The sequence below is a fragment of the Lissotriton vulgaris genome, chromosome 10 (genome assembly GCF_964263255.1).
Source record: "Lissotriton vulgaris chromosome 10, aLisVul1.2, whole genome shotgun sequence".
Classification (NCBI taxonomy): Eukaryota; Metazoa; Chordata; class Amphibia; order Caudata; family Salamandridae; genus Lissotriton; species Lissotriton vulgaris.
The window spans coordinates 26,816,967-26,838,903 of record NC_141698.1 but is presented as its reverse complement, the minus strand read 5'-3'; the positions used below and the strand labels follow the sequence as shown (position 1 = coordinate 26,838,903).

The 21,937-nt window shown below is 48.7% G+C and overlaps 1 protein-coding gene across 3 annotated transcripts in view; it reads right to left on the bottom strand.

Annotated features, from left to right (window-relative positions):
- UBA1 (ubiquitin like modifier activating enzyme 1) overlaps positions 1-21,937 on the bottom strand; it is a 284,616-nt gene that overhangs the window by 121,542 nt on the left and 141,137 nt on the right. For all 3 annotated transcript variants that reach the window (XM_086940309.1, XM_086940308.1, XM_086940310.1), the window contains exon 13: positions 290-370. In XM_086940309.1, coding sequence (XP_086796435.1) covers positions 290-370 — 81 coding nt within the window. The remainder of the gene's footprint in view (positions 1-289; positions 371-21,937) is intronic.

Below are 21,937 nucleotides of genomic sequence, written 5' to 3'. Positions count from 1 at the left end.
AATAATAAACCGTAAGTGCACCATTAAAAGTGCAAAACGACAATATGAAATTCAAAATAAAAGCATAATTATATGTATCAGTCAAAGAAGAAATACGAGAAGAATGTGAAAGTCTACAAAAAACAAATAACGGAGCGTCCAACAGGACAGACGTGGAGCACGTTATGGAGAACCTATATTACTGCATGTGGAATCAAGTTCTATTAACAGACATTCAATGAAAGAGTATGGTGCACAGTGACAAACAGCAGGTACCGTTAGTCCCAGTAATTCAAATTCACCAACTTACAAGAAAATATTTCTGCTTCCCTAGTTTCTCCTGTATGTCTGATCCAAAAACTGCAATTTGTCCATCATAACGAGAATTCCTCTGTGAAAGGAAAATAATGGTCAACAAGTTAGAAAAGTACTGTTTTTTTATCCACATCGAGGCTTAAAAGGAGATTAAGTGAAAATGGCAGCCTGCACTTGGCAAGTACCAGCCACATAGATAAGTAAACATTGAATTGCACCACCCATGATCACTTGAGTTAAAAAAACTTCCAGAAAATATACATTTTTCAATTTTAAATGTGCATAGCAAAAGGCTATATTTTTATTTTGTGTTATAGAGCGCATAGCTGCTTCCGACGGAATGTCCACACTAGTATTCTTTCTAAAGAAGTGTATATCAAAAGAAATGGTGGGAAACATTCAAAAGTTAACTTTTATGAAGGTGTTAACTGAACAAAACCCATTACAAATAAAAATATGTTGACTTGACAAAATAGCATGTTCACAAAAGTTATATTGAGAATGAAAGCACATTTAAGCTACAGTTGTCCCACAAAGCAGAGTACGGACCATTAGTGTTTTTTTTCTTCTTCAGGTTCATGTGAAGCAACAATCTGGAGCAGCATACTTCGCCACAAGTTTTATAAGAAAAAGTTACTTTTTCATTTAATCTTTGGCACACTTGAAGTTTTAAACAGCAGCCAATGAAAACTGTGGCTGGTTTTTAAAGTAGTTTGACTATCGCGCTGTGATCTCTACCTCATCTTTAGTCTGATCGCTGTAGGAAAGTGCCCCTTTAAGACATGGCTACCTACACTTTTTGCCTGGTATTTGATGCAAATTTGACTGAAGTGCACTGGGTTCCTGCTAACCAGGTCCCCAGTTAAGGGGTCTTTCTTTAAAACAAGAAAACTGTTCAATTGTTCCCCAACTGGCAAGACCATATTCACCTCTGCAAGTCCCTAGTAAATGGTACACCAGGTATCTAGGGCATGGGTACTGAAGAGTCCATAAAGGCTGCAGCATGTATTGTGCCACCTTGAGGAACCCATCACTAAACACAAACAGACTGCCACTGCAGGCTGTGAATAATTGCGCAACCAAATGTGAAAACACCACATGGCACACACCCCAAGTGCCTTGCCCAGAGACAATGCATGCAATATATGTAAGCCACCCTAACAGCAGGACTTAAAGTCCTAAGCCAGAGTGAATTGTATTACACGTGAGGACTGTAGGGAAATGTCCATTTTTAGGTCTCCCACCTGGCGACGCAGCGCGAAGCGCTGTCGCCAGCGAGATCTATTGTTGCTGACTTGCCTCGGAAGAGAGACAGGAGATGGGCACGCGTAGGGGCGAATGGAGCTCATGAACACGCACGTACAGATACGCAGTGTGCACATCTCCTGTCCCCCTTCCGTCCTCGCAAGCCATATGCAATATATATATTTTTTTATGCGCACGCGAGCTCCAAGCGCAGCACGGTTTACATGTGCATGCTGCCCCACACCCCACTTACCGGCTCGGGGGGGGGGGGGGGGGGGGGGGGGGGGGGGGGGGGGGGATTCTGCGCTGCTCTTCGGCTGGTCTCAGTCTTCAGCCGGTCACTGCAGCAACACACGGGGCTCCGTCTTGCTCAAAGGAGCCCCGCCTGAAATCCTGCTTTGGCCGCACCATGCGGCATTCACTAAGGCGGGTGGGCTGTTTTTTTTTTTTTGCTTTGGGAGCTTTGGCTGCCCCCTCCCTGGTTTGCACGAGCCGTGCAGCACTTATTCAGGTACTGCGAAGTCCGCAGGCGCCACCACTGGGCGTGAGCCGCAGACCACGCCGATGTGCACGCTCATGGCGTGCCTTCAACACGTGCATGGCGCTTTCACTTTCACGGGCATGGCGTCTCTTCTTTTGGCGTTTCAGGACAGGAGATGGCTCGCGCTCCTCCTTTCGCTTGTTTCTCTGCTTGATCTTTAAGGTTGGAAATTGCGTGCGTGTCATGTATGTGCTGCTTGCTACCTGTTTCAGGTGTCAGGTGAGTCACGGAAGCTTGTACAGTTGCCCACACTGCTGCTCCAGTTTGTGTCAAAAAAGTTTCACTGATTTTTTTAAATTAATTTGAAGATGTATATAGTGCGGCTTATCACCACATTAGGGTTTCAAGGCGCTGTCTGGGCACAGGGAGATTAAGTGTTTTTCCCCAGAATCATAGGATTTTGGGTCGAAGCCGAGACGCGAACCCGGTACTCCAACATCAGAGTTTGGCAGCTCTGGTATGTCCTAGTTCATTACAAGTCAATTTCCAATGAGAGCGACCGTCAGCTGGTTGTAACATCACAAGAAGGATTTACTGGTCTATTTGGAACCAGGACGGGCAGTGACATGAAAAACAGAGCACAAAGTATATACGAGGAACTGCGTTCATGATTAGTACGGGGAGGAAGGGGAGCTGCTCATCATTTTGATGAGGATTTCCCTGGAGGAGAACTAAGAATACAGGTAAGCAATTTATCCTTCTCTTCCAGGGGATCCTCATCAATAGTCATAAGCATTGAATAGAATAGCTACCCCATTTCACACACCTGCGGACAAACACAAACATTCAACAGCAGCTGTAATAATTATCCAAAAAGATTCTTAAAGAGGCCTGCCTTGCTTGAGTATCCGTCTGAGCCTGGACAGTAATGCCTGGTATAAGTATGTACCGATCGCCACGTTGCAGCTTTAACAGATGACTGAAATGAGTACATTTCTTAGTAGAGCAGCAGTGGCTGCCTTACCCCTAGTACAATGGGCCTTAGGTCTGGCAAGTAAGTGTTTGTTGGCTAGCTGGTAGGAATACACCATACATATGACAACCTACCTAGAGTTGGTCTGCTTGGAGGAAGCTATGCCTGTTCTCATTGGACCATAGTTGACAAAGATGGTCAGAAGATCCAAAATCTTTTGTTTTATCTAAGTAAAACTTTAGTACATGTATTACATCTAAGGAACGCAAAGCCTTTGGTAATATGGATATTGATGAGTTTGTTGATAAAAATGAACTATCGTACTTAATAAGATCACCCGTTTTGAACTCCACATAAATATTGAAATGCAAGTAAGTAGTAAGGCAGGCCCTGCGACCTAGGCCGGGGATTTCTGATTGACTGGTCACAGGAGAGGTAGGGGTGCACAGGTGAGAGGGTGCATAGCTGGCAGGCAAACAAGCTGAAAACTCTTGATGAAGCCCATGGATAGGCACAGTGCCATTACAATGGTCAGGGGAGATTGCCTCCAATAAAGCACACATGGCCTGAGTGAGTACACACGCTTCTGAAAACACCACAAAGTCAAAGTCAGATGCCACATGAGTTATAACACAAAGCCAATTAGAACGTAGCACATGTGGTGATCACGCGCTCCCCATGACTGACATCTGGACACATTCACCACTGAATTGTCAGCTAGGAGACCAGCACGGTGTGAATGTGGGTCTGACAATAATTGGTGTGTTTTCATGTTATGTTTACTTGCCTCAATACAGAGCGGTGCTTCACTCTAACCCTGAGCCACTGCCAGGTGGGGTGAGGTCCTCACTTCTTACAAGTTTGGTAAGAAAAGATTTTTTCCTTCATGTGGAGTATAATTGTATACCAAGGAGGGTGGTAATAGCTAACTACTTTAATGAGTGGGAATGTCATCCTCATGATTAGGCTACACTAAGGTTCATGAGCAACAACCTAGTGTTGTATGTACATTTGTGCGCGACTTGCAGACACTGACACTTTACTCTTTTTTCTCATATTTCCAGTGAAAGGCATGACTTGCAAGAAAAGACAAATCGTAGCACCTAGAATATTCAGGTGATCTCTGTGTTTGTCTTGATATCTTCTTTATTTCACTGTATATATACCTCACTTTTTTTCTGCAGTAGCTATAGTTGTTTTGGGTCCTGAAGAAAGCCAGGACAAACACGTCCCTATTTGCTGAAACATGTCGACCTTGTACCACATCTAGACAGTTGTGTTAAGCTGTCCTAACTATTTTAACCTTGGTAAAGCGAGTAACACCAGAATAAAGTTGTTCAGTACTCCCTTATCCAATTTTAAAAGACATTTTCCTATTTTCATTTCTAATTATTTTTTTCTTTGTTGCACTGCACTTTTGGTCACCCCAGATCTACAACTTACCCTTGTAATAGAGGGTCAAGACCACACTGTTTCCTTTCTCAGTGCGAGGGACCATTTACCATCTTGGCCTTCCTTCCTCAGTCTTAGGGTTCATTATGTATGGTCTTCAAAGCAACCCCAAATGATGAAGGGCGGTTCAGAGTGGTGACTGATGGGTATCCTGGACCATCTTTTGAGGTTTTTTTGGATCATTATTGTTCTGTAGACATTCAGGGGTGTTGTGTCAAGTGTCGGTTTGCACCACCAATGTATATTTTTATATATTTAGACACTTTGGTGCTCTTGTGTTAAGTATTGTGAGGGAATGTCCCAAAGCTTGGTCTCTAAATATTCCCTAGGGTCCCTACCTGATCGTTGTGTTTTTGTTTTTTTCACATTCACCACTGGCCACACTGTGTCCAGGCAAGGTAGAGACCTACCTATAGTAACCATTTGACCATTAATTTATGACACTAAAGTAGAAACCAACATTTCTCACCAAATATGGTATGCCAGAGAATTCTAGTGCATGCTGTAATTTTGTATACAAGATGAACGCAAAGCCAATGTAAATTGAGGCAGTCCTCATACATTTAACTGTTCTCCTGGCTGAACGGTTTAATTAAACATACTGTTCCTGTTTTGCCAAATGCCTGGTCGTGAGTTTTTACTAAGGAAGTTGAACAGGAGCAACATTTATAGCACCAGCCAGGAGGTATTAGGACCTCGAACCAGACTGCAGCCGAAGGAAGGTAACCTCCGCCCAGACGGATTCATGTTGTGCAACGACAAAGGTGGACCGAAAACACAATTTACTGGAAGTTCTGCTAAATCCAAGGGGCGGAGGTCCATCCTGAAGCAGACATCACAGAGGGTAAGAGACTACATCCGAACCTGAAACATTTCTTCTAAAGCATTTGGCGTATGGCGAAACAGAGAGAAGCACGAAAAGACAATCTGAGCACCCTGCCACTGACAGGGTCTGGCATATTGCATATTACATATTACCTATTTTATATGTCCCAACTGTATCAATTGTAAGGAGGCCTCTGGGGCGTTCCTGCAGAAGTAACCTTTGTTCGATAGCGGACCACTAGTTAAGGTAAATATAGTGGAATACTGTGTATAGCCCTTTACAGCTCCCAGAACACTATTTTTGAGATATAGCTATTGTGATTGGGCAGAGTGGTCACCTCAGTTTTTTAGCTCAAGGGTTTCGGAGAGATGAATGGGTTTCTTAACAGTTAATATCTGATAAAAGTGTGTGATGTGCAGGTCGCTAGGACCCCGGGGCATGACACAGGGTGTACACTTGACCTCTTGCCATGGCCTCTTGCCATGTGACAGGTTGTATTTCGGACTTTAGGTAACACTTGGATCCAAGAAACTGGGGGTAAATTGTGTGTGGCCAGGAGAGGTGGGTGATTCCCAAATTATTACATTTTGGAGTCTGTGACTACCACCTTTGTCTAAGAGCAGAGTGTGGCAGACTATTTAGTTCACTTAGGAACATATTCCATGCTGGTCTTCTGTTGCTAGAGGATATATGATGAACATACATTTTTTTGACAAAGTTACAATACTACGTATGCAGACTTATTTTGTTGTAGTTAAATGCTCGTTTGAGCAGTCTGATGTAAGAAACTGAAAGCGATGAGATCATAGTACATAAACTGTAAGAGTGCACCATGTACAAATTGCCCCAACGATTCGACAAATTAAACAAGGAAAAAGTAATTTTAGTGGTATTAGCCAAATTATTAAAATTGCCATGGATTCCCCACTAAAGCACATGGAAGGAGTAGTTTGTCCTGTAACTCCAGTTCTGTAGTAGGGGTATCTCTGTTATAGTCATAATCTAGTAAATAGTCCCGCCCATGTGCGTGGACCCCGGAGCAATCAAAAATAATCTCTTAAAGTGTTGAAAAAAATGCATAACTGCACAGACACAAGAGAGAATTTAAAGACAGATAATGCAGCCTATAACCAGGCTACACTGTCCAGTACTTCAACTAGAAATTCCACCAAAAATCCACAAACAGCAAAGCCTGTCCAGATTTCCCTTGCCTCAGCAGCAAAAACCCTCTGGAATGATAGAGAGGAAGACATGGACAGACAAGCCCCATAGGCTACCATTATGTGGCTCAAAACAGGATACTGTGCCTTTAAGAGAAATTTCCAGAACTTCACAGTATCCCAGAATGCACTGCAGGTCCCTTTTACTTTCAGTTTTTTGAAGGCGTAACACACCAGACCTGTAGCATTCCTTACATGAATATCTCTCCACCGGGGAGGAGGGAGGGCGCTTATGACTATAACAGAGACACCCCTACTACAGAACTGGATTTACAGGACAGAAACTACTCCTTCTGTAGTAGGGGATCTCTGTGTATAGTCAATCTAGTGAATAGAATGGCAAGCCCATCCCCACACCAAAGCGGCGGTGGAGAAAATAAAGTAACACCACTATTGTGCGAACAAATTCCGCAGCAAAGCCGGTCCAATCTGAGCATCTGCCCTGGCATCCGTGTCCAGACAGTAATGCTTAGCAAAGGTATGAACCGACTTCCAAGTGGCGGCCTTGCATATTTCTGCAATAGGAACATTACGGAGCCTGGTGGAATGAGCCTTAGGTTTACCTCCTAAGGTCTCATTAGCTTTCTGGTAACACAGTTGTATGCAGGACACAATCCACCTAGAGATGGACTGCTTAGAGGTCGCAAGACCCGTCCTGACTGATCCATAATTGATGAACAATTGGTCTGACATACGAATATCTTTGGTCTTATCCAGATAAAATTTCAACACCCTCCTAACATCCAGGGAATGTAAGGACTTTTCCGCTGGAGAGGAAGGATTCTGAAAAAACATAGGCAAAGTTATAGTCTGTTTGACATGAAAATAAGAAATAACCTTGGGAAGAAATTTAGGGTGAGTACGCATAACAACCTTAGCAGCATGAAATACAGTATAAGGTTCTTGGCAACACAACGCCTGAATTTCACTCACCCTACGGGCCGATGTAATAGCCACGAGGAACGCCGCCTTCCAGGACAGGTGCTGCAACGAAGCCTTATGTATAGGTTCAAAAGGCTCCTTCATCAATATGGACAGCACCACATTTAATTCCCATGAAGGCGAAGGAAGCCTGACAGGAGGGAACACTTTCTTTAAGCCTTCCAAAAAGTCTTTGATCACAGGGATCTGGAAGAAGGAAGTCTGTGAAGGGCTTTTCCTGTAGGCAGTCAATGCAGCGAGATGAACCTTAATGGAATGAACATTAAGGCCAGACAGCGCCAAAGGAAGGATGACATCTTCCTTGCACGTCGTCGGGTCATAGTTCTTGGACTCACACCAGATACAAAACCTCTTCCACTTGTAAGCATAGGAAGTCCGAGTGGAAGGTCGCTTAGATTCCTTCAGTATGTCCATGCAATCTTCGGGCAGATTCAAGTGGCCATATTGCACTCTCTCAGGAGCCATGCCGCCAATCTCAAAGATGAGAGGTTGGGGTGCAACATCTGCCCCCCGAACTTTGAGAGAAGGTCCGGCCTGCACGGCAGCCGTATGTGCGGAAGGAGAGACCGGTGAAGCAGGTCTGTGAACCACCACTGCCTGGGCCATTCCGGGGCAATCAGGATCATCCATGCCCTGGACTGGGACAGCTTGATGAGCACCGCTGGAATCAGGGGAATGGGTGGAAAAGCGTACAGAAAGCTGTTCGACCAGTTGATCCATAGCGCATTCCCCAGCGTCCCTCGCTGGTAGTACCTGGAGGAGAAGTCTCGGCATTTGCTGTTTTCGGCGGAGGCGAACAGATCTACGTCTGGAGTCCCCCACCTTTCGAAGACTTCTCCTAGTACTTCGTCGTTTATGACCCATTCGTGGTTTTCCTGAATCAGTCTGCTCAGTGCGTCTGCCTGAACATTCTGCACACCTGGTAGATGGGTAGCCGTTATCGTCAGTCCTCTGGCCAGAAGCCAGTGCCAGATAGTCTGCGCCTCCCGAGACAGAGTGCGCGATCTCAAGCCCCCCTGCTTGAGGTAATACATCGTGGTTGTATTGTCCGTCTGTACAAGCAGAGAGTTGGTCTGAAAGGACGGAAGAAAGGCCTTCAGTGCCAAGTGAACAGCTCTGAGTTCCAGGAAATTGATGTGATACGTGGCCTCCACCGGGGACCACGTTCCTTGAATCTTTAAGTCTCCGGAGTGCGCCCCCCAACCGTGGAGAGAAGCATCCGTCACGACAGTCTGCGTGGGAATGTCCTTGAGGAAGGGAACGTAAGGCGGAGCCAGGCGTGTCGTCGCTGGTTATTCCCATGGCAGAAGCCCTGCGCCGCCAAGAGGGACGAATCGGCTGCAGCGCTGATGATCTGATTCGCCACCAGCATCCCCTCATTTAACACCTCCTGGAAATCTTCCCTCTTGTCTCGAGGCAGGTGTTCCACAAACTGCTGGAGGGAGTCCCAGAGGGCACAGTCATAGTGTCCCAACAAGGCTGTGGCACTCGCAGCCTTCATGGAGGTCGCCGACGTTCCACACACCTTCCTCCCAGGCGAATCCATCCATCTAGACTCTTTATCTGGGGGGGACTGTGGATGACGGGGTGGTAGCATGCTGTTTGCAAGCCGCCGTCACTATCGCAGAATCTGGAGGAGGTTCCACTCTTCGAAAAGCAGGATCAGAATTGGGAGCCCGGTATTTTTTCTGTAGTCTCGAGGGGGCCGCCTTAGTCACCACCGGGGTGAGCAAAAGGTCCATGGCCGGTTCCTCCAGGCCCGGCACCAGTGGCAATAATGGACGAGACAAATGTTTCTGGTGCAGCGTCTCGAAAATTACCGATGTCTTGGGCGTGGGCACCGTCAACGAGATACCCAATTTTGCTGCACCTCGTAACAGGACATCGTGAAACGCCACCAGATCATCAACCGGCGACACCCTTGTCTCCGGTGACCCCGACAAAGTCGGAGAGTAGTCCCTGGTCCCCGAGGACCTCGTATGGGAGCGAGACCTGTGCCTCCTGTGGCGGCGTCTCGACCGAGTGGATGACCTGCTGCACAATCGTTCCCTCCTCCTGGAACGAGAGCGCGACCTCCCAGTTCGTGGGCGCTCCGCAGGTTTCCGTGGAGGCGTCTTCCGTGGCCTATCCTGGGGTTTTGGTCTAAGCGTCCCCTTAGGCGGTGTAGGAAGAGGAGGCAATGACGCCGACCTTGTCGGAGGAACAGGAGGTATCTCCGACCGAAGGGCGGGCCCATGCGGCGGAAGCGGTGGTTGTCCTGAGGGAGGAAGTGGTGGAAGCGGAGGGTTGACGGGAGGATCCTCCTTAGGTACAGGGGGAGGGGGATCCTTCGGCCAAGGTGGTGCATATACCTCCCAGTACTCCGAGCCCGGTGATTTTTTCGGTGGTGCGGACTGTGAACCAGCCCCTCCAGTAGGTGATCGCCGTCTCCGGCGCCCTCCACCAGACCCAGCGTGACTTCTGGCGCCAGAACTCTTTCTGCGCCGCTTAGGAGAGTTGGAACAACTCAGAGACGCCGATCTCTTCTTTCTCGACGCTGAGCATCGCTTTCCCGGCGTCGCATGTCTCCTCCACAACTCCGGCGTCGAACGCCGCCTCCGCGACGGTCTCTTCTTCCTAGACGCCGAACACCGCCTCCGCGACGTCGACCGTCGTCGACTCCTTGACGCCGACCGCTTTCTCGAAGTCCTCGACGTCAAGGATCCCCTCGACGCCGACCGTCCTCGACGGCGACTGACTGTCGCCTCGACGGCAAGCGCCAACGCCTGTCGCTCCTCCCTCGACAGCTCGACGCTGACGTCTAAGTCGACGGTCTCGACGGCGGCCTACCCAGGCCCTTCGACGTCGAATCTTCACGCCGCCTCGACCCAGAGCCCCCGGAGATGGCGACCACACCGTTGTCATCCCTCTCGACGTCGTCGATGCAATCGACGCCGACGGAGACCGGGACCGTTTGCTTGTCTTCCTGCCTCTGGGGAGCCCCCCAGAGGCCTCAGCAGAGGGAACCTTCCCAGCCTGCCCAGACCCACCTGCAGCCTGCAGTCGTCTCTCCTCCAGGCCTTGAAGCCTAATCTTCAGCCTTTCCCTCAGGGTAGTTGCTGAAAGGTGCTGGCAGATGTCACATTCTTCAGGAACATGTGCTTCAGGGAGACAGATAATGCAGCCGTCGTGTGGATCAGTCTTGGACTTCTTCCTTCCACATGCTGGGCATTTGTCGAAAAGAGCAGGCATTTTAGAGCCCTAAAAAGCCTGAACAAACACACAGGAGTGAAGGGAAACACCAAGAAATATGAACTGCAAACACTTCTCAAAAAAGTGAACAAAAATCCAATAAACCCTAGAAAAAAGTGAGAGCTCAATGCCAGGGTCCTGTTAGCAGGAGCCCGAAAATAGAACTGAAAGTAAAAGGGACCTGCTGTGCCTTCTGGGATACTGGGAGAAGTTCTGGAAAGTTCTCTTTAAGGCACAGTATCCTATTTAAGCCACATAATGGCAGCCTATGGGGCTTGTCTGTCCATGCCTTCCTCTCTATCATTCCAGAGTCTTTTACTGGTAGAGGCAAGATTTTCTATGGAAGAAACTGGGCAGGCTGTGTTGTGTGTGGTTTTGTTTGGTGGAATTTCTAGTTTAAGTACTGGACAGTGTAGCCTGTGGATAAAGGCTGCATTATTGGTCTTTAAATTCTCTCTTAAGTGTCTTTGCAGTTCTGCATGATTTGACAATTTAAGAGATTATTTTTGATTGCCGGGCTCCACGCACATGGGCGGGACTATTCACTAGATTATGACTATACACAGAGATCCCCTACTACAGAAGTAGCATATTCCGTTTGAGGCATGTGGGCTGCTGAATTCATCTGTGCATAGAATGTATAGCAGTCTCCCTCTTAGCGGTGGTTGCCCGTGCCAGCTGCAGCAGCCTGAAAAAGAGTCTTGAGTACAGCCTGTCCTACAGCTGCCTGCTGTTTGGAGTGTACATCTACGCAGTAGTGTTTAGTAAATGTATGTATGGTAGTCCATGTGGCTGCTCTACACGTGTCTTCTAGAGGAATGTTTCCCAGGAAAGCCATGGATGCCCCTAACTTGCGTGTGGAATGCGCCCTTGGGGGAACTGTTAATGTGCGTTTAGCTTTCTGATAACAAATTTGTATGCACTTAACAATCCATCTGGCTATACCCGATTTTGAAATGGGGTTGCCCTTGTGCTGTGGTGAAAAAGAAACAAACAGCTTAGTTTTCCTGAAAGGTTTTGTTCCGTCTATATAGTACAAGAGAGCTCTTTTAACATCCAGGGTATGTAGAGCTCTTTCTGCCACTGAATCTGGATTTGGGAAGATCACTGGCAGTTCGATAGTCTGATTGATGTGAAACTGAGATACCACCTTTGACATAAATTTAGGGTTGGTACGTAGCACTACCCTATTTGCATGAATTTGTATGAATGGCTCCTGAATAGTTAGGGCTTGTAGCTCACTAACTAAGTGATGTAATTGCCACTAAGAAAGCCACTTTCCACGTCAGGAATTGAATCTTACATGAGTGTAGAGGTTCAAAAGGTGGGCCCATTAGTCTGGTTAGAACCACGTTGAGGTTCCATAAAGGTGAAGGTGGGTGTCTTGGAGGAATCACTCGTTTGAGTCCCTCCATAAAAGCTTTAACAGCAGGTACTCTGAAGAGTGAAAGGTGTTGCCTGTTCTGAAGATAAGCTGCTACTGCAGCCAAATGTATACGAATGAAACTGTAGGCTAGATTGCATCTATGTAAATGTAACAGGTAACCTATGATGTTCTGAGTGGATGCATCTAGGGGATTTATGTCATTATTGGTACAATAGATGACAAAACGTTTCCACTTCGCCGCATAGCATGCTCTGGTTGTAGGTCTTCTTGCCTCCTTGATAAATCATACAGTCAGGAGGCAAGTTCAGGTAACCAAACTATGACCTCAGGAGCCAGATCGCAAGGTTCAACTGTTGCGGATCTGGGTGCTGAATGTCGCCATGGCTCTGCGTTAAAAGACTGGGCGTTAAGCGCAGCCTTTGATGAGGCACCACAGAAAGTTCTAGGAACGTGGTGTACCATGGTTGCCTCGCCCACGTTGGAACAACTAGGATGAGTGTCATGGAGTGTTGACAGAGTTTGCGTGCCACTAGTGGTATGAGCGGGGCTGGGGGAAAAGCGTACGCAAACCTGCCTGACCAGTTCATCCATATCGCATTGCCCTGAGACTGCGGATGTGGAAACCTGGCGGCGAAGCTTTGGCATTTGGCGTTTTCCTCTGTGGCGAACAGGTCTATCTCTGGGTGACTCCACTGCTGGAAGTACGGTTGTAGCACGAGGGATGTATCTCCCACTCGTGCATCTGGTGTCTGTCTGCTAAGCAGATCCACCATCTGGTTGTCCCTGCCTGGGAGGTGTTCCGCCATGAGGAACATGTTCCTCTGGATGGCTTACTTCCACATGCTTTGCGCTAGATGTGACAACTGTGGAGAGTGCGTCCCTCCCTGCTTCTGTATGTAGTGCATGGCAGTCATGTTGTCCGTCCGGATCAACACTACTTTGTTGCACAAATGTACCTTGAACGCCTTCATTGCCATGAAGATTGCCATCAGTTCCAATAGGTTGATATGCATCTTCTTTTGCTGTGTCGTCCATAGTCCCTGAACCGTGTAATGGAGGACATGCGCTCCCCAGACCAGGAGAGATACGTCCGTTGTTAACACTATTTGTGGTACAGGCTCTTGGAATGGTCGTCCCCTGCAAAGGTTTTGTGGGTTCTACCAATGCAGAGAGTGGTATGCTCGACCGGTCACCAACAGTAGGTCTTTCAAATGTCCTTGAGCCTGGTTCCACTGCCGTGCTAAGCACTCCTGAAGCGGACGCATGTGTAGTCTCGCGTGAGGAACTATGAAGATGCAGGAGGCCATCATGCCTATCAACTGCATAAACACCTGTTCTGGGAGCGAGCGTTGGGGTCTGAATTTCTGAATCAGTAACTGAATGCTGTTGATTTTTGCAGAGTTTGGCTGTGCCTTTGCTACCAGAGTGTCTATCGTCGCTTCTAGGTACTGCTGTACGTGAGCGGGTTGGAGATGAGACTTTGCGTAGTTCAACGAGAATCCGAGGCTGTGGAAGAGGTTGTGAGAAGTTGGCCTGATACATAGTGATCACTATTCTGGTGATCACTGTGTATCATACCAAACGACCCTTATTGATGATTGGTTGTAAGTCAACCTTTTAGACCAGCTATCCTAGTAGCATGGACAAGAGCAGTCTTTAGGCTACACTCTAGAGGGCGTGTTAAGCCAGCTGTTATACCATCACATATACCCCTTGAACACCAAGTGAAAGGACACCACACAAGTTGTTATGAAAATAAAAGGATATTTATTTATAACAAGTCTACCCTGATCTCTTTATGAGTCAGGGAGCTAAGCACGCAACAAAACTCTTAAGAAAATACTTTAAGTTGCACAATTTACACAAATGCCCGAGGGGCACGAAAAACCATATACTCTAAAAGTGGAATGCGAAATCCTAGCAGGTAAGTAACAAGATCCAGAGGCTTCAGGATCGCTAGGACTACACTACTGAACCTTCAGGTTAGGAGCAGGAGGCCTAGGGAGATCGGGTGCAGAGTGTGCACTCTCGCGCGGGATGCGCGACAAAGTCTATGGATACCAGTATTCGTAAAGTTAGTGTTATCAGACGAATCCGACTAGATAGACTGAAAACGAAAAAGGATCTGGACACTTAGATAGTGAACCTACGTTGGAGCACCGAAATGCTCAGGTTACCTAGCCCAGGGGCCGCGGCTGCATAGGGTTCAAAAGAAGTCGGGAATCCTCGTTGAAGTCTATGGAGCCTGAAAGAAGAAGTTGCTGGCAGGCGACCAGTGAAGAACTACGATGTGATCCAAGCCTGGATCGGTGATGGAGACGACCTGAAAGCAGAGGGGACTCAGTTCTTAATCACTAGCCAGTGATTAGGTGGGCACCAGGATGGCACCGGATGAAGTCACCTCGACCAGGTGAGGGGGCGACGCTGGACTCTGCTGTCCCTCGGACCAGGAGGCGTTGTCGGCGACCAGGCTGGAGGTGCGAGCTGTCCCACAAAGGTGTCTGCTGTCGGCGATGCTGGACCCAGGATTGGGGCAACAAACCTTGGCAAAGTCAAGCCCACGCGGTGGAGTCAAGATGGCGTCTGGAGGGGACCAGGAGGGTCCGGGGTGCTCCTCTGTTGAAGGGGAGCTAGGGCCAGTCTGGAGCAACCAGACCAGCGATGCAATCGTCGTGGTTCGTCGTCAGGAGGGCTACAAGCCAGCAGGCAAGTGGCCGGACAACGCGGTGAGCAGCAAAGAGCAGAAGGGCCCCACGCAGATCTCGTGGATGCTGGGGGGCTGGACTTCGGTGCTGGAGTTGCTCAGGGTTAGGGCTTCTCAAACCCCAAAGCACTCACTCGAGGATCCCTCGGCGGTCGTGCTGTATAAGCGTCGTGCAGTTTTAAAGATGGCCGGTCCCTTTAGGTCTCGTCACACCCACGAATCTCAGCTGGGCTGATGATGTAGGTAGAGGTCAGAGATGCCAGGGAATCCGGGTCTCGTCGAGCTGGGCAGTCTTGATCCGGAGGATGGACGTGCAGCAAACCGCAAGCGCTTAGATGGTGCCCGCTGGGGCAGGGTGGCTACTCCTTAGCCACAAGGGAGAGTCTTCAGAAATAGTCAAGAGTCCTTTCGTGGAAAGTAGTCAAGATTCAGAATTATCTAATTTGGGAAGGGGGCCCGCTCCTACCTATATACTAAAGAAAGGGGCTGGCACGCGACTAGGTCCTGCCCATGGGTGGGACCAGGAAGGGGTTGGTTACACCCCTCTCCCTTGTCCGGGCTTTCCCCAGTTCAGGGGCTGGTGTGCCCCTGGAACTGGTTCAAGCCGGCATATGCACAGTGAGCACCGGGGTTCCACTTGCAGTCACCTTCCTCTCAGCCCTGCCTACCTGGGATACACAAAACCCTGTCTGGGATGGTGCTAGCACCGCCCCCGACAGGAAACCCTTTGTCCAAGCTCTCCTCGCTGGAAGGACTCCCAGCAGCAGGAGGTCAGACTTGTGTCTGTGGTGGCAGCATCCATTTTGTGATGCTGAGGCTCGAGTTAGCTTTAACCAGGGTTCTCAGTTACATACATGTCGTGTCCCTCTAGAAGGGTGGAATGCTAACCCCGTCGCCAGAATTGGCGAGGGGTTAGTATTCCAATTCGTACGACACCTTACTCGACATGTTTTGATAAAGCGATACCAAAGTTGGCAAATAACCGCGAGGATTATAATGCACTTAAGAGTATATGGTACGCGTTATCATGGAACAGCTATTAGGACTTGGTTCCGCAAGCTGCAAACGGGGTCAGCTCATGCCAGAGCACCATCTCACATAATTCCAAGCACTCTGCCTTCAGGATTGATAAGGCCTGCCATAGGAGTGACTGATAGGAATACATGTGTCCATTTTAGGGTTAGATATAGGAATACTATATCTAAAGCAAGGGGCGATTACACCACCTTGCCCCAGCTGTCGTGCAGCCAATTGTGTCAGATTTGGATGGCCAGCCAGGGGTGGCAAAATACATGCTGCAGCCCCTGGTAGGCCCTGGGTACACCTATGCCCTGGATACCTAAGGTAAATTGTACAGGGACTGATAAGGTGGCCCAGTACCAATTGGTAAATGCACCTAAGGTACATGTGTGTCAATTTAGAGAGGGAACAGCTAGGCTGTGGGTCTGAATAGCAGGCCCACAGCCAGGGAAAGTCGTAAACCAGTGAAGCAAAAATCAAAAATCTGGGGTGATCATAGGATTGCAGACCCTACTCTCCTACAGAGGTGAATAGTGCAAGACATGTGGCTGGCACAATGCTGGACTGACTGCTTGGATGAGCCAGTCGTCCAGATAGGGGTAGACGTGGACATGGTTTCTTCTGAGGTGCGCAGCTACCGTTGCCAGGCACTTGGTAAACACCATGGGGGGCGTTGTTACCCCGAAAGGTAGTACCTTGAACTGGTAATGTTGATTTTGTATGGTAAACCGGAGATACTTCCTGTGCGCAGGATGTATTGGTATGTGGAAGTATGCGTCTTTTAGGTCTAGGGTTGTGAGGAAGTCTCCCTGACTGAGCAATGGCAGAACCTGCTGTAAAGTGAGCATGTGAAAGTGTTCTGACAAGATGTACTGGTTTAGGGGCCTGTCCTTATACTGGGTCCAGTATTGGCCTGAGAGACCCGTCCTTTTTGGGAATTAAGAAGTACAGGGAGTATAACCCTGAACCTTGTTCCCGCACAGGGACGAGTTCAATGGCCCCTTTTTGCAGCATACTGATGACTTCCTGCTGCAATAAGTCTATGTGCTCTGCTGACAAAGGACGGTGTCTTGGGGGTATGTTGGGTGGAGTGGATGTTAGCTCTAGACAATAGCCGTACTGAATAAGTGGTCTCACCCACCTGTCTGTGGTAATGCTCTCCCAGACTGGCAGGAACTGTTGTAATCGCCCACCGCCCGGTGTTATATGGTCCGGGGGCAGTGACAAGGCGTCACTGTTTTGTGTTGGCGGAGGATCTGATGTTGTTATTCCCCCATCCTTTGCTGCTGTTGCCACGGTATCCACCTCTGTTATTTTTATTGTAGGTGGCTTGCGTGCTCCCTTTATTATATGGAATTTGTTGTGATGCCCGTCATCGTGTTGCTCCTCTGTTACTGGAGCGACAAAAGGAACCTCCTCTAAATTGTAGGGACTGCAAGGCACCCATGGATTTGGCAGTTTCAGTGTCTTTTTTAATCTTTTCTAAGATTGTGTCCACATCAGGACCAAAAAGATAATCTGGGTTCACAGGCTGATTTAGTAATGTGGTCTGAATCTCAGGCTTGAATCCAGAGATACGCAACCACGCATGCCTCCCGAGCATGACGCTTGTGTTGATGGCCCTGGCTGCAGTGTCTGCTGCGTCTAGCGCACACTTAATGGATGCGTTGGATAGGAGTTTACCCTCTTGGATTAGCATCTCTGCCCCCTCCTTGTAGGACTCAGGCAAATGTTGCAGCAGTTGCTCTAGAGTGTCAATGTGCCCTATCGTATCGGGCTAATAGGGCCTGTGTATTAGAAATCCTCCATATATTACTGCTTGAGCAGCTACCCTTTTCCCAGAAGCTTCTAGTACTTTAGATTCTTTGTCTGGAGGAGGAGTGTGAGAAGGTGGCCTGATATGCAGTGCTCACTATTCTAGTGAACACTATGTATCAGTCCAGCAACCCTTATTGATGATTGGTTGTAAGTCAACCTTATAGACCAGCTATCCTAGTAGCGTGGATACGAGCAGTCTAAGGCTAAAGACTCGAGAGGGCGCGTTAAGCCAGCTGTTTACCACACATATACCCCTTGAATACCAAGTGAAAGGACACCACACAAGTGTTATGAAAATAAACAGTTATTTATTTAAAGATCACAACAGCCCTGTACTCTTTATGAGGACAGGGTACTAAGCACAAACCAAAACTCTTACAAAAATACTTAAGTTAGCACAGTATATACAAATGCCCGAGGGGCACGGAAAACCATATACTCTGAAAGTGGAATGCGAAATTCCTAGCAGGTAAGTACAGTACTAATAGCTTTTGGAATCGCTAGGACTTGACTAGGGAATCGTTAGATTACTTCTAGGAGGCCTAGGGGACTCGGGTGCAGTGTGTGCACTCTCACGCGAGATGCGGGACAAAAGTCTATGGTAGCTAGGAAATAGAAAGTTAGTGTTCTCGGGCGAACCCGACCTGGTAGGGAGAAAACGAAAGTAGATTCTGACCCTTGGATAGTGAGGCTATGCTGGGGCACCGAAATGCCGAAGTTACCTAGCCCAGGGGCTGCAGCTGCATAGGTCTGAAAAGACGTCGGGAATCCTCGTGGACGGACCAGGAGCCGGAAGAAAAGATGCTGGCCGGTGACCAGTGAAGAAAGTTCAGTCGGATCCAAGCCTGGATCTTGAAGATAGATGACACCTGAAAGCAGAGGGGACCAAGTTCGAGACTACTAGCCAGTAGTCAGTGGGCACCAGGAGGGCACCGGATGGTAGCCACCTCGACTAGGTGAGTGGGTGACGCTTGACTCGAAGATCTCACGGACCAGGAGGCGTTGTCGGCGACCAGGATGAAGGATCGAGCTGTCCCACGAAGATGGAAGCTGTCGGCGTCGCTGGACCCAGGATTGGGCAACAAAGCCTTGGCAAATTCAAGCCCACGCGGTGGACCTAAAATGGCGTCTGGAGTGGACCAGGAGGGTCCGGGGTGCCTCTCTTGAACAAGGAAGCAAGGGCCAGCCTGGAGCAACCAGACCAGCAGTCGTGAAGTCGTTGGGCGTCGTTCAGAAGGCCACAAGCCAGCCGGCTAGTAGCCAAACAACGCGGTGCACAGCAAACAGCAGAAGGGCCCCACGCCGATCGTGGAGATGCAGGGGGGCTGATCTTGGGTGCTGGAGCTGCGCAGGGTCGGGGCTTCTCGGACCCCAAAGCACTCACCAGTGGAGGACACGGTGGGCTTGCAGTAAAGATGTCGTGCAGTCTTGGCGATCGTCGGTCCCTTGAGGTCTCGTCGCACTCACGGTTCTCAGCTTTGCTGTAGAGGTGAGTAGAGGTCAGAGGTGCCAGGGAAGCCGGGTCTCGTCGTGCTGGGTCGTCGGATTCGTGATGAAGGACTTGCAGCAGGCCGCAGTGTTCTTTAGGATGGTGCCTGCGGATGCAGGGTGACTACTCCTTAGCCACAAGGGAGAATCTTGAAGAAGAAATCGTGAAGTCCTTTCGAAGAAAGTGGTATCTTGATTCCAAAGATGATCTAATTTTAACAGGGGGCCCGCTCCCATCTTTATACTAAAAAAGGGGGCTGACCCGGTGACTAGGTCCTGCCTATGGGTGGGACCAGGAGGGGGGTGGTTACACCCCTCTCCCCTGCCGGACTTCCCCAGGCCAGGGGCTGGTGTGCCCCTGGAACTGGTTCTGACTGGCCTATGCGTAGTGAGCACCGGGGTGCCACTCAGCAGTCACCTTCCTGAAAAGCCCTGCCTACCCAGGATACACAAAACCATGTCTGGGACGGTGCTAGCACCGCCCCTGACAGGAAACCCTTTGTCCAGGCTCCCCTCACTGGAAGGACTCCCAGCTGCAGGGGGTCAGACTCGTGTCTGTGGTGGCAGCATCCATTTTGTGGAGCTGAGGCTTCAGTTAACTTTAACCGGGGTTCACAGTTATATACATGTCGTGTCCCTCTAGAAGGGTGGAATGCTAACCCCGTCGCCAGAATTGGCGAGGGGTTAGTATTCCAATTCGTATGACACCTTACTCGACATGTTTTGATAAAGCAATACCAAAGATAGCATTTAACCGCGAGGATTATAATGCACTTAAGAGTATATGGTATGCGATATCATGGAACAGCTATTAGGACTTGATTCCGCAAGCTGCAGACAGGCTCAGCTCATGCCAGAGCACCATCTCACACGGTTCCAAGCACTCTGCCTTCAGGATTGTCAAGGCCTGCCATAGGAGTGACTGATAGGAATCTGTGTGTCCATTTTAGGGTTAGGTATAGGTATACTACACCTACAGCAAAGGGTGATTACACGACTTTGCCCCAGCTGTCATGCAGCCAGTTGTGTCAAATTTAGGAGGCCAGCCAGGGGTGGCACAATACGTGCTGCAGCCCCTGGCAGCCCTGGGTACACCTATGCCCTGAGTTACAGGGTCTGATAAGGTGGCCCAGTACCAATTGGTAGATGCACCTAGGGTACATGAGGTAATTTAGAAAGAGAACAGCCAGGCTGTGGGTCTGATTGGCAGGCCCACAGCCAGAGAAAGTCGTAAACCAGTGAAACAAAAGCAAAAAATCTGGGTGATCATAGGATTGCAGACCCTACTCTCCTACATGACCCCCCCCCAAACTTTGGGACAATAAGCTAACCTTGACCAGGTGAGTCTTCTTGTTCTAAGTGGAAATATCTGGAGAGCCCATCGGCATTGCCATGATCAGTACCAGGCCTATGTTCCACTGTAAAGTCCATCCCCTGTAGGGAAATGGACCACCTAAGCAGTTTGGGGTTTTCACCCTTCATCTGATTTAGCCACAAGAGGGGCTTATGGTCGGTCTGAATCTTGAAGTGAGTGCCAAACAAGTATGGCCTCAGCTTCTTCAGGGCCCAAACCACAGCAAAGGCCTCCCTCTCAATAGCTGACCAATTCTTCTCTCTGGGGGTCAGCCTTCTGCTTATAAAAGCAATGGGCTGATCCTGACCATCAAAATTCAGTTGAGAAAGAACAGCTCCCACACCCAACTCAGAAGCATCTGTTTGGACAATGAATGGTTTGGAGTAGTCTGGACTCTTAAGGATAGGTGCTGTGCACATGGCCTGCTTTAGGTCATCGAATGCTTTTTGACAGCCTGCTGTCCACTGAACCTTTTTTGGCATTTTCTTACTTGTCAGTTCATTTAATGGTGTCACAATGGAACCATAGTTCCTGACAAACTTTCTGTAGTATCCAGTCAGGCCCAAGAAAGCTCGAACCTGAGTCTGGGTGGTTGGAGGAGCCCAGTCCCTGATTGACTGTATTTTGCTCTCCAGTGGCTGAACCTGGCCTCCACCTACAAGGTGGCCCAGGTATACAACCTGTGTCTGCCCTATCTGGCACTTGGTGGCCTTGATAGTGAGGCCTGCTGCTTGCAGAGCCTCTAACACTTTCCTCAGGTGGACCAGGTGATCCTCCCAGGTGGAGCTAAAGACAGCAATATCATCTAGATATGCTGCACAGAAGTCATCCAGCCCAGTAAGGACTTGATTCACCAACCTTTGGAAGGTGGCAGGTGCATTTTTCAAACCAAAGGGCATTACCACAAATTGATAATGCCCACCAGGGGTTGAAAATGCTGTTTTGGGCTTGGCATCCTCAGCTAACCTGATTTGCCAATACCCAGCTGTTAAGTCAAATGTACTTAAGTAGTTGGCAGAAGCCAATCTATCTATAAGTTCATCTGCCCTTGGTATTGGATGGGCATCAGTCTTAGTGACTGCATTGAGACCCCTGTAGTCTACGCAAAACCTCATCTCTCTCTTACCATCTTGGGTGTGAGGCTTTGGCACTAGAACTACTGGACTAGCCCAAGGGCTATCTGAGGGTTCAATGACTCCCAATTCCAACATTTTCTGCACTTCAGTTTTTATGCAGTCTCTAACATGATCAGGCTGCCTGTAGATTTTACTCTTGACTGGCAGGCTGTCACCAGTGTCAACCTCATGGGTGCACCAATTGGTCTGACTGGGTGTCAGAGAGAACATATGTCTGAAAGACTGAAGAACCTGTTTACAGTCTTTCTGCTGATGTTCAGAGAGGCTGCCACAAAAGACAACACCATCTACTGACCCATCATCAGGATTCTGAGTGAGCAGGTCTGGGAGAGGGTCACTCTCTTCCTCCTGTCCCTCATCTATGGC